This window comes from Lolium perenne, chromosome 7, assembly GCF_019359855.2.
Source record: "Lolium perenne isolate Kyuss_39 chromosome 7, Kyuss_2.0, whole genome shotgun sequence".
Lineage (NCBI taxonomy): Eukaryota > Viridiplantae > Streptophyta > Magnoliopsida > Poales > Poaceae > Lolium > Lolium perenne.
The window spans coordinates 131,895,268-131,907,786 of record NC_067250.2 but is presented as its reverse complement, the minus strand read 5'-3'; the positions used below and the strand labels follow the sequence as shown (position 1 = coordinate 131,907,786).

Genomic DNA, 12,519 nt, shown 5'->3' with positions numbered 1-12,519 from the left:
TGTTAAATGAAAAACTAAAAAGTATCTGATTGTGTAATTTAATTAGTGTGTGATATTTATGAAACCTTTTTGCATGAGGTTAATTTTGTTGTGAAGTGTATTTTAGTAGCTTCATTTTGACACTAGTGTAGCATGCAGGAGCTTCCTGGATTGGAGTAGTTTTAGAAAATAAGATCTGTCCAGAGAGCCAGTATATGATTTTTAGTTTGAAAATTAAAAATGTTTTTGAATCAAACCCAAGTGCTACTGGTAGATATACCTATAGGGTAATTTTGTACCAAAGGAAATATTTTTAAGAGTTATATTTTAATTTCAAGAATTTAATTACTAAAACAGTATATCTTTTCAGTATATGATTTTTATAAAATCTTTTACAAATCATAAAATTGTCAAACCAGTGAGGTTAGTTCACATTTGGTCTCACCTATCCAGGGGTATGTTTGGTGTTGGTTGGTAATGCTCTGATACTGGTGTGGCTTGTTGTTTGTATACTCTGGTTTCTGTCCCATTTAAATTGTCTAAATTAATTAAAAGTTTATTTGAAAGTGATTCTTGTGCATGTGTGTTCTACATGTTATTAGCTTTCAGTAGGTATGCTGCATGAATTTTTATGACTTACAGAAAGATTTAGACCATTTAAATGGTTCCTAAGTCAATTCTGGAATTGCAAAAATCATATCTTTTGTTTTAAAAATCATAAATGGATGAAACCACTTTCAGTAGCTTGCATTAGTAACCCTTTTACATACTGTAATTTTCCCAAATTTTTGTGTGAGTTATTCTGGTGTGGTTTGTTGATTGGATATGTCTTGTTGTTTTCTTTTTTTTGCGACGCTAGATTCGAACATCGCCGGAAACGAAGGAGGAGGAGACTTCGGAGGGATTGAAGAGGAAGACCAGGGGCACTTTGCTGATCAAGGCAAGCCACCTCTTGATGCATCTCTGATCCTATATATCTTGCTCTTGCATTATTGCAGGTTTTATAAAGTGCATATCTTATATTTATTATGTCGGTGGTTAACGCCACCCGGAGTTTTATTAATCCACCCTTAGGGTGCAGCCCTCATTGGTACCTACTGATCACACCTCCATTAGTGATATGGTGCTTACCACCTCATCGCACTCGTCGCCTCTTTTCAAAAGGAAATTGGACTATAGGTTGGGAGCCCTTGAAAAATATTTGTGAAAATAGTTTTTAAGCAAAAAGGTTTTCTGGAAAACCTTGGATTGGGGTTGCCCTGCCCAAGTGTGGTTTTTGTGAAACACAAGAAGGTTTATGAAATATATTGCTGGATGCAAATGGAGATGAAAAGTTGTTTTTCTAAAAACCTTGGTGACCATAGTACGAAACCGGACCTAGCCAGTACAACCACATTACCCTTTAGTGGGACGGGGCGTAGTGTAGTAGTTTGTCTCGCCTTAGTTTGAGTCCTGCAAATGTAGTGGCAGTCCGACCATGGACGCTTCGACCGGGGTTCTTCCCATGAGAAGGGACGCAACCCATTTGCCTTTTCAGGTACGCGGGGTACAACCTATGAGCTCCCATTGAATAATGCCCCGCAGTTGGTCGCGGCATTCCGGAGGGTCGGGTGTCGGGGACTTTGCAACTCCTGGGTAAACGGCATCCCGGACTCTGGTGTTGGGAGGTACAACTCATTCGGCATGTCTTAGGCTAAGGCGAGCAAGCGAAAAACTACGATCGGTTATCCGAGCCTCGCGTTTTGACGCTTGGCGAACCAGGGATGATCCCGGCGGATTTATCGGATCTTGTGGGGAAAGTGTACAACCTCTGCAGAGTGTAAATCTATTCGAATAGCCGTGTCCGCGGTTATGGACAGGGGAATGGCGGTACGTGGCATTAAAGGGAAGTTTGTTTTACAAATATGTTTTCCAAAAAGTTTTTGGAAATGTACCTGGGAGGTACGGAAAAATACCAGTGGGACTAGTGGAGATGTACCTGAGAGGTACGGTGGAAAGGTGAAATTGTTTTGGTCACTCCGATGGCCGGAAAAAGAAAATGGGTCTTCCTTACCTATTAGTCGGCAAAGTAAAATTGTTTACAAAAAGTTTTTCAACAAAAACATAGAAATGTCAAACTCTCGAGAGGAACCACCTCTCGCTCCTTGTCACCCTAGTTTAGTGCCTGTTCCTTGCTACTGCCATATTGCATATCCTTTACTTCTCTCTAAGGTGGTTTGCGAGTACATTCAAACGTACTCATTGGCATTGTTGTCCTGGCTATTTACTTGGCCAGACTTTGAAGAGGAGTACTACGAAGAAGAGGAGTACGACGCCGAAGACGCGAACTAGGTCGCTCTCCCAGTCAGCCGCCTGTAGGGTAAAGGCCTGACGTGGGTTCCACCGCTGTTTGGAGTCAAATAAATTCCGCTGCTGTTTGTTGAACTTCGGCCTTGATGGCCTATGATGTAAGACTTCCGTATTAATGTTATTTCGGTACTGTAATGGATGATGTAATCTGGTATCAGTTCGGTTATGTATTCACGATGGAATGATCTTGGGATCGTGAAATTGTATGCATAACAGGAGTTCTGGACTGGTAAGTCCGGGGCCCCACAGAGCTGGTATCAGAGCCATCCTGACTGTAGGAGACCTTAGTTAGCATGGGCGTTAGATGAAAAGAAAAACTATTTTCTTAAAACAAAGAGGTTGACTAAATGCTGAAAATGCTTAAGTCCCTGATCTCCTTCTATTTTCAAAAACTTTACTTGCATTAAAGTTTTACTATGCCTAAAATTTTGCACACTGTGATCACTAACTTAATCTACCTTAAAATTTGTGTAGATGCCGATCGAGTACTCGCACTTTCACCAGGTCGGGGTGAGACCGCCCCTCTACTTCTTCGAGCGGGCCCTGGCCGACCTGGCTTTTCGGTGTGGGCGTCCGGCGCCCGAGGTGAAGGGCGTCCGTACCGAGAGGCCGGAGGACTCGGAGATGGCCTGGCTGGTCACCTGCGTCGTCAGGGGGCGCGAGGTTGCCCCCGTTTCTGAGGAGTTCACCATCGACGTGATGGAGCGCACGTGGCTCGACGGGATGATCCGAGTCTTCCAGGAGGCACTTGCCCGCCTTGCTCTCCTTCACCCTGAGGCTGTCGCCGACACTGGTTACCAGTACCTTGGTCTGCGCGACGGTGCGGGTCAGCCCTTGGCTGGCGCCCCGCACCCCGACACCGCTCACCAGCTGCACCACTTGGAGTACCTGCTGCACCACACTCAGACTCAGCAGGACCGCGCCCGAGAGAGGTGCGATCTGCAGGAGGATGAGATCGTGACACTTCGCGCCCAGCTTGCTGCTGCACAGGCCGACTTGGCCAGTGAGCGCAAGAAGAGACTTGCTGCACGCCGGAAGGCTTCACGCCTGAAGGCGAAGGTGGCTTCGCTGGAGGCTCTGACTGCTCAGATGGAGGCCACTATTGAGGAGCTTGAGGACGACGGTGAGGATCTCCGCAAGGAGAACGAGGCCCTTCTCAGCGACGACGACGACTACGAGGAGAAGGACTTCGATATGGAGCCTGATACTGAGGATGAGGCCTTCATCAACGATGAAGATGAGGAGCCCGAGCCACTGATGTCTGAGGAGGACCCCGAGGAGCCAGCCTTTGTTGAGGAGGACGCCCCACCAGCACCTGAGGGTCCTGTCGTGGACCTTGACGACTTCTAGAGTACTACCCCCAGACTTGCACCACCTTATCGTAGGGCGATGATATAGGCCCCCGTGCGATGCGAGTAGACTTATGATGATGGTTCTATTAAACCATCCATTTTGGTTGTGATGTATGAGACTTATGTTGTGATGTTGTATGACTATGTTGTGCCTTCGGCACCCTACTATGTTATGCTATCGTTTGTCTACTTTGCATTTTCAAGTTTCCGTTTTCAAAGTTGCATCTTTAACAAGCCCTCCCCTTTTAAGTGGCTGCCCATCTCTTGTTTCCCCATTAATATCTGATCCACATCTCTCCAGGATGGTTGAAACCCGTAGTGGAAACGCCAGCGGGTCCGACCAAAACCCCCCTCCACCTCCGGACCCAACCATGGCACAACTTCTGCGCCTTATGATGGAAGACCGTGAGGCAGCCCGTGCAGAGCGCCAAGCTAACCTTGCTACCCTTCAGCACCTCGCTCAAATTGCTACCGGAAACGCCAACAACAATAATGGCGGGGATGGCAATGCAGACCCCCGCTCCAAGCTGAAGGATTTCCAGAGCACCAATCCACCTGTCTTCTCCAAGTGCACTGAACCCCTCGACACCGATGACTGGCTTCGCACTATTGAGAACAACCTGGAAGTTGCCAGAGTCGGCGACAATGAGAAGGTTTTGTTCGCCACTCATTATCTTTCTGGACCTGCCCGCGCTTGGTGGGAAAACGTCAAGGCTATTCAAGCTGAGGGACACGTCATCAATTGGGAAGAATTCAAGACCAAGTTCCGCAAGACCCATATTCCATCAGGACTGATTAAACTCATGAAGGACAAATTCATGAATCTGAAGCAAGGAAGCATGACTGTGGTGGAATATATGGACAAGTTCACCACTCAGTCCAGGTATGCTCCAGAAGACACCGACACTGAAGAAAAGAAGAAGGATCGTTTCCTGAATGGTCTGCATGATGAGATGCAGAGTATTTTGGTCGCTGTTCCGTACCCTGACCTTGAGTCCCTGGTTGATGCCTCTATCATGGTGGAGAGCAAGCGCAAGAGTGCGTTTGAGAACCGCAAGCGCAAGGCGATGATGCAGCAAGGCAGCTCCAGCAATCAGCTACCCCGCAGCTTTCCTCCACCAAGGCCGGCGCCCCAGCAGCAGAGGACACCACCCCCTGCACCTCGCCCCAACAACCCCAACCGCAACTTCAACCCTCAGCGTTCTGGAGGAAACAACTACAATCCCAACTACAACCGCCCGAACAACATTGTCCGCCCCGTCACCAACGGATGCTACACTTGCGGACAGCCGGGTCATTTCTCCAAGGAGTGTCCCAACAAGATGAACACTGCTCAGCGCCCCAATGCGCCCAAGCCAAATCAGGGTCAAGCCCGTACTGCCGCCGGAAGGAACCCGAACCAGAAGAAGTCTGCTGGACCAGCTAGGGGACACCTCAACCATGTCAACGCAGAAGAAGCTCAGGAAGCTCCGGACATTGTTCTGGGTACGTTCCCTGTCAACTCAGTCCCCTCGACTGTTTTGTTCGACTCTGGAGCCTCGCATTCTTTCGTTACCAAGCCCTTTGTGAAAAAGGGAGGCTTAACCCCCACCCCCTTGAAACGACCTATGCTCGTACAAATCCCTGGATCCACTAGCAGAACCCAGAGTTCCTGCAAAGAGGTTCCCATAGATATTCAGGGAAAACGTTTCCACGCAAATCTGATAGTGTTGGGTGAGCAAGGGTTGGAAGTTATTTTAGGGATGGATTGGATGGTGAAGTACAAGGGGCATATAGACTGTGCTCGCCGAGCTATAACCATGACTGCTGAGGACGGGGAAGTAGTTGAGCACGTGGCGACCATGCCCTCATCTAAGGCCTTATGCAAGAAGAGTGTCTCTAGCCCAGCCCTGCATAAAGTACCCATAGTTTGTGAGTACCCTGATGTCTTTCCCGATGAGCTACCCGGTATGCCCCCTGATCGGGATATCGAGTTTATCATCGAGCTAGTTCCCGGAACTGCCCCCATCGCTCAGCGACCTTACCGAATGAACCCGCAGGAATTAGTTGAGTTGAAGAAGCAGTTGGATGACATGTTGAGGAAAGGATTGATTCGCCCGAGCGCATCACCCTGGGGATCTCCCGTTATCTTTGTGGATAAGCGGGACGGTACTATCCGCCTGTGCGTGGATTACCGAAAACTGAATGATGTCACCATCAAAAACAAATACCCCCTCCCGAAGATTGAAGATTTATTCGACCAGATGAATGGCGCCCGAGTTTTCTCCAAGATTGATCTCCGAACGGGTTATCATCAACTCAAGGTTCGAGAGTCAGACATTCCCAAACCTGCCTTCACCACACGGTATGGACTTTTTGAATATACCGTGATGTCCTTCGGACTGACCAATGCCCCTGCCTATTTCATGAATCTCATGAACAAGGTGTTCATGAAGTACCTCGACAAGTTCGTCGTGGTTTTCATTGACGATATTCTGATCTACTCCAAGAATGAAGAAGAGCATGCTGAACATCTGCGGATTGTTTTGGGAACTCTCCGCGAACATCAGCTTTACGCCAAGTTTAGTAAATGTGAATTTTGGCTGAAAGAAGTAGGATTCCTTGGTCATGTCATTTCTGCCGGAGGAGTGTCAGTCGACCCGTCCAAAATTCAGTCCATCATGGAGAAGAAAGCCCCTACCAATCAGACCGAAGTTCGCGCCTTTCTAGGATTGGCGGGTTATTACCGCAAGTTCGTTGAGGGATTCTCCAGCATTGCGAGACCCTTAACGCAGCTGTTAAAGAAGGATAAGAAGTTCGAGTGGACCGATAAATGTGAGGCTAGTTTTCAGGAACTCAAGAAGAGATTAGTCACAGCCCCCGTTTTGACCATGCCTGATATCACCAAGGATTTTGATGTATACTGCGATGCATCAAAACTTGGTTTGGGAAGTGTGCTGATGCAAGAAGGAAAGGTGATAGCCTATCTGTCAAGGCAACTTCGACCGCACGAGATGAACTACCCCACGCACGACTTAGAGCTTGCTGCTGTAGTTCACGCCCTGAAGACTTGGCGCCACTATCTAGTGGGAAATCGCTGTGAAATCTACACCGATCACAAGAGTCTGAAGTACATCTTCACTCAGCGGGAGCTGAATATGAGGCAGAGCAGATGGATGGAGCTTATCAAGGACTACAATCTCGGTATTCATTATCATCCCGGTAAGGCCAATGTCGTAGCTGATGCCCTTAGTCGAGAGCCATGTTCATTGAACGCCCTGATCAAAATTGCTCAACCCAAGCTGTATGAAGAACTTGAAGAGTTCGGCCTCGAGCTCGTTAGCCATGGTTTTCTGGCAAATCTCGAGTTGAAGCCTACCTTGTTCGATCAAATCAAAGAAGCTCAAGTGGGTCATGAGAGTATCGAGGGAATCAAGCGTAGGATGGATAGGGAAGAAGTCCCTGGTTTCGCGATTGATGCTGAAGGAGTTTTGTGGTACAAGGGACGCCTCTGTGTACCCAATATCGAAGACTTGAAGCAACTCATCATGAAGGAAGCTCACGACACCCCCTACTCAATCCACCCTGGAGGAACCAAAATGTATCAAGACCTGAAGAAACAATTTTGGTGGCACGGTATGAAGCGCGAGATAGCGTTTTTCATTGCTCGTTGCGACGTGTGCCAGAGAGTGAAGGCTGAGCATCAACGACCAGCTGGATTACTCCAACCCCTCAAAGTTCCTGAATGGAAATGGGAAGAAGTCGGAATGGATTTCATTACAGGATTGCCTAAATCTCAGCGTGGTCACGACTCCATCTGGGTTATTGTCGATCGACTCACCAAGGTCGCCCATTTCATTCCAGTCAAGACCACTTTTCCCGGAACCCGGCTGGCTGACCTTTATATATCCCGTATTGTTAGTCTCCACGGAGTCCCCAAGAGGATAGTGTCAGATCGAGGTACCCAATTCACCTCGAAATTCTGGAAGAGCCTGCATGAAGCCCTCGGAACGAAGCTAACCTTCAGCACCGCTTATCACCCGCAGACCGGTGGCCAAACAGAAAGAGTAAACCAGATTCTTGAAGATATGCTTCGTGCTTGCGTCCTCGCCTATGGAGCAAAGTGGGAAGATTGCCTACCCTTCGCGGAATTCTCTTACAACAATAGCTACCAAGCTAGTCTTCAGATGGCCCCCTTTGAAGCCTTATATGGTCGCCGTTGCCGAACCCCTCTCAACTGGTCCGAGACTGGAGATAGTCAAGTTTTTGGACCTGACCATCTTCGCGAAGCTGAAGAACAAGTTCAACTGATCCGCGATCGCCTCAAGGCCGCTCAATCCCGCCAGAAGAGTTATGCTGATTCCAAGCAACGTGGATTGACCTTCAAGGTTGGAGATCATGCTTATCTTCGCGTCACTCCACTCAAGGGAATGCAGAGATTTCACGTCAAAGGGAAGCTTGCCCCCAGATATATTGGGCCTTTCAAGGTTCTCGCTCGTCGAGGTGAAGTATCTTACCAACTGGAACTGCCTGCTGAATTAGCGGATTTCCACGATGTGTTTCATATCTCTCTACTTCGACGATGCCTCCAAGTGCCCGACAAGCCTGAAGTATTCAAGAACATCGATTTTCGCACCCTTGACCTCAACACTGACTTGACCTATCGAGAAGTACCCCTTCGGATTCTGGAAGAAGCTGTTCGTCTCACCCGAAGAAGAAAGATTAAATTCTGTAAAGTCCAGTGGACTAATCACTCCGAGGAGGAAGCCACTTGGGAACGAGAAGATCAACTTCGGAAGGATTTTCCCGCACTCTTCAGTTCTTAGCCACCGAATCTCGAGGACGAGATTCATTTTAAGGGGGGAAGGTTTGTAACAACCCAACTTTTGTGCATTTGTTTAAAATTTTGGAATGCAAATTTTTGGGCCAACAAAAACTTTTTCTATCTTTAAAAAAAAATTGCATGCATATAGTTGATCTTGCATTTGCTTGTTGGATGTGTGTGTTTGTCACTTGTATAAATTATAATTGTGTGTGAATCTCTAAAACCCTAAATCCTTTTCTTCATGTGATCCCTTTTTATTTCTATTTTCAATTAAAATTTATTCATGACACAAACTATGTCACTATTTCCTTACTTGACTTGTGTGAAATTAAATACCCTTCTTATTAAAACCCTAGGTTTTGAATTTCCCCTATTACATAAGGGGATCCTAATAGATCACTTTTTACCTTGTTTTGTTTTAATTCTTTCCTTCTCTCTACTTAACCAAATTTGGTTTTAAAAATTTATTTAGACAAATGATATTAATCTCAATTCATTACTATCCTTGTTTCTCCAAAAATCAAAATAAGATAGTCATGCTAAAATGGTGAAAGGGGACACAAAATTGGGAAATGGTCACATAGACCATGGGCTAGTTGATTTTTGCCCTTCCTAATTTTTTTCTTCCCTTTTTCCTTTTCAGCCGACCATTCTCTCTCTCTCTCTCCACTCACTCTCCACACACACACTTGGACACATGCATGTACACTAACCCCATCGAGTGAATGAGAAGGAAATAAAGAGATAGAAGTGGCCGGGGCTTGGAGTGCACAAGCTGCCAATAGTGCATACCTCCATTTAGATGCAGCCAAGCCTGAAGCTGCACACCCTACACTCTCTCCTGTCCCCTCCCCTATCCACCTATGCACTCACCCGTCACCTCCCTCCCTTGGCAACCCGCATAGAGTCAGCACACCCCTCTCTTCTCACTGCTGCTCATGCACACGGGGCCGGAAGCTCCAGACGTCTCCCTGCAACCCTCTCTTTCTCCTTGGCACGAACTGGGAGCCTCCCTCGCCACGGACCACGCCACGGACCCCCAATGGCCGTCCAGCGCGTCACCACGGAGCACGTCCACCTGGGCAACCCCACGGTCCTCCCTGGTGCCTGTAGACGCGTGCATATGGGCAAAGTGGAGAGCCCCAGCTCAGCCACGAGTGGGCTGCCGCTGCTCACCTTCTCCTGGCGCCGCACGCTGCCAGTAAATCGTCGAACACCTCACGGGCCGACGTGACCGCACCCTCTCCTGGCCGCTGAGCTGCACGCCGACGCCAGCTCCACTCCAAGCACCATCTCCAGGGCTCAGACACGTAGCCACGCCGCCCCGTTCGTCCAGTAAGCAGCCGCCGCCTCCTCTTTTCTTCCTCGCCGGACCGAGTGCACCGTACACCACGCGGCCGATATAAAACGCAGCAACGCTCCTCCATCCGAACCCTCTCGCCACCAGAACCCCCTCCCACCACCAGCTCATCTCCCCAGTGGAGAGGAGCTCCTTCTCTCCCTGTTCTTCGCGCGCGAGCTCGACGCCGGTTTGGCTCCGGTGAAGGTCGCGGGACTCCCCCGTTTTCTTTCTACCTTAGCTCCCTGGACGCCTCTTACTCCCCTCTTGCTGATGCGTCTCTATTTCCATCCAGGAACACCTGTAGACACCGTCCCGCCGAGTAGCCGTTTTCCGCCGTCGCCATCGACCGCCGCTTCGACCAGTACTGTTTTCGTCGCCACCACCTGCAGTCGGGAGAGCAGCCTCCGCCGTTTCCAACGCACCCGACCCCGCCGTTTTCTGCGACCCGAGGTGAGCGCACGACCCGCCGGAAGATTGCCAGGGTTCCGCCGGCGTTCTGTGTCGCGAGGAAGGAGAAGCCTCCTCGTGCATGCATGCCTGGCCGGGGCCTGCAGGCCAACGTGGCCCGCCACGTCCCCGCATTCAAGCGGGATGGCCTTCCCGCGCAGCCTTAGCGCTGCTGGGCCGAATCTGGCCAAGCCCAGCAGCGCCGGCCCTTTTCCTTTTCCTTCTTTTTCTTCCTATTAACCTGCCAGAAAATCTCTGCTTAGTATTTAAATCACTACAAATTCATCCAGTGACCAAATGAGTTGATTCAAGTTCCTACATGCTCACAGATGTTTTCTTAACCATATACAATTGCATGCATGTGATTTAGTGCTGTAAAAATGAGTTGTTAAATGAAAACCTAAAAATTATCTGATTGTGTAATTTAATTAGTGTGTGATATTTATGAAACCTTTTTGCATGAGGTTAATTTTGTTGTGAAGTGTATTTTAGTAGCTTCATTTTGACACTAGTGTAGCATGCAGGAGCTTCCTGGATTGGAGTAGTTTTAGAAAATAAGATCTGTCCAGAGAGCAAGTATATGATTTTTAGTTTGAAAATTAAAAATGTTTTTGAATCAAACCCAAGTGCTACTGGTAGATATACCTATAGGGTAATTTTGTACCAAAGGAAATATTTTTAAGAGTTATATTTTAATTTCAAGAATTTAATTACTAAAATAGTATATCTTTTCAGTATATGATTTTTATAAAATCTTTTACAAATCATAAAATTGTCAAACCAGTGAGGTTAGTTCACATTTGGTCTCACCTATCCAGGGGTATGTTTGGTGTTGGTTGGTAATGCTCTGATACTGGTGTGGCTTGTTGTTTGTATACTCTGGTTTCTGTCCCATTTAAATTGTGTAAATTAATTAAAAGTTTATTTGAAAGTGATTCTTGTGCATGTGTGTTCTACATGTTATTAGCTTTTAGTAGGTATGCTGCATGAATTTTTATGACTTACAGAAAGATTTAGACCATTTAAATGGTTCCTAAGTCAATTCTGGAATTGCAAAAATCATATCTTTTGTTTTAAAAATCATAAATGGATGAAACCACTTTCAGTAGCTTGCATTAGTAACCCTTTTACATACTGTAATTTTCCCAAATTTTTGTGTGAGTTATTCTGGTGTGGTTTGTTGATTGGATATGTCTTGTTGTTTTTTTTTTGCGACGCTAGATTCGAACATCGCCGGAAACGAAGGAGGAGGAGACTTCGGAGGGATTGAAGAGGAAGACCAGGGGCACTTTGCTGATCAAGGCAAGACACCTCTTGATGCATCTCTGATCCTATATATCTTGCTCTTGCATTATTGCAGGTTTTATAAAGTGCATATCTTATATTTATTATGTCGGTGGTTAACGCCACCCGGAGTTTTATTAATCCACCCTTAGGGTGCAGCCCTCATTGGTACCTACTGATCACACCTCCATTAGTGATATGGTGCTTACCACCTCATCGCACTCGTCGCCTCTTTTCAAAAGGAAATTGGACTATAGGTTGGTAGCCCTTGAAAAATATTTGTGAAAATAGTTTTTAAGCAAAAAGGTTTTCTGGAAAACCTTGGAATGGGGTTGCCCTGCCCAAGTGTGGTTTTTGTGAAACACAAGAAGGTTTATGAAATATATTGCTGGATGCAAATGGAGATGAAAAGTTGTTTTTCTAAAAACCTTGGTGACCATAGTACGAAACCGGACCTAGCCAGTACAACCACATTACCCTTTAGTGGGACGGGGCGTAGTGTAGTAGTTTGTCTCGCCTTAGTTTGAGTCCTGCAAATGTAGTGGCAGTCCGACCATGGACGCTTCGACCGGGGTTCTTCCCATGAGAAGGGACGCAACCCATTTGCCTTTTCAGGTACGCGGGGTACAACCTATGAGCTCCCATTGAATAATGCCCCGCAGTTGGTCGCGGCATTCCGGAGGGTCGGGTGTCGGGGACTTTGCAACTCCTGGGTAAACGGCATCCCGGACTCTGGTGTTGGGAGGTACAACTCATTCGGCATGTCTTAGGCTAAGGCGAGCAAGCGAAAAACTACGATCGGTTATCCGAGCCTCGCGTTTTGACGCTTGGCGAACCATGGATGATCCCGGCGGATTTATCGGATCTTGTGGGGAAAGTGTACAACCTCTGCAGAGTGTAAATCTATTCGAATAGCCGTGTCTGCGGTTATGGACAGGGGAATGGCGGTACGTGGCATTAAA

At 47.4% G+C, this 12,519-nt stretch overlaps 1 protein-coding gene and 1 long non-coding RNA gene across 2 annotated transcripts; both read left to right on the top strand.

The window, feature by feature from the left end:
- The first annotated feature begins 829 nt into the window (after nucleotides 1–829).
- Nucleotides 830–2,463, top strand: LOC139834154 (uncharacterized). The gene is made up of 2 exons (XR_011749581.1): nucleotides 830–919; nucleotides 2,255–2,463. It is a non-coding gene; the product is annotated as an uncharacterized lncRNA (long non-coding RNA).
- A 1,588-nt stretch (nucleotides 2,464–4,051) lies between these two features.
- Nucleotides 4,052–7,659, top strand: LOC139833705 (uncharacterized). Its single transcript, XM_071824047.1, has 3 exons — nucleotides 4,052–5,500; nucleotides 6,170–7,480; nucleotides 7,582–7,659. Exons 1-3 carry the CDS (start codon nucleotides 4,052–4,054, stop codon nucleotides 7,657–7,659), a joined length of 2,838 nt encoding a protein of 945 aa, XP_071680148.1.
- Nucleotides 7,660–12,519: the final 4,860 nt, after the last annotated feature.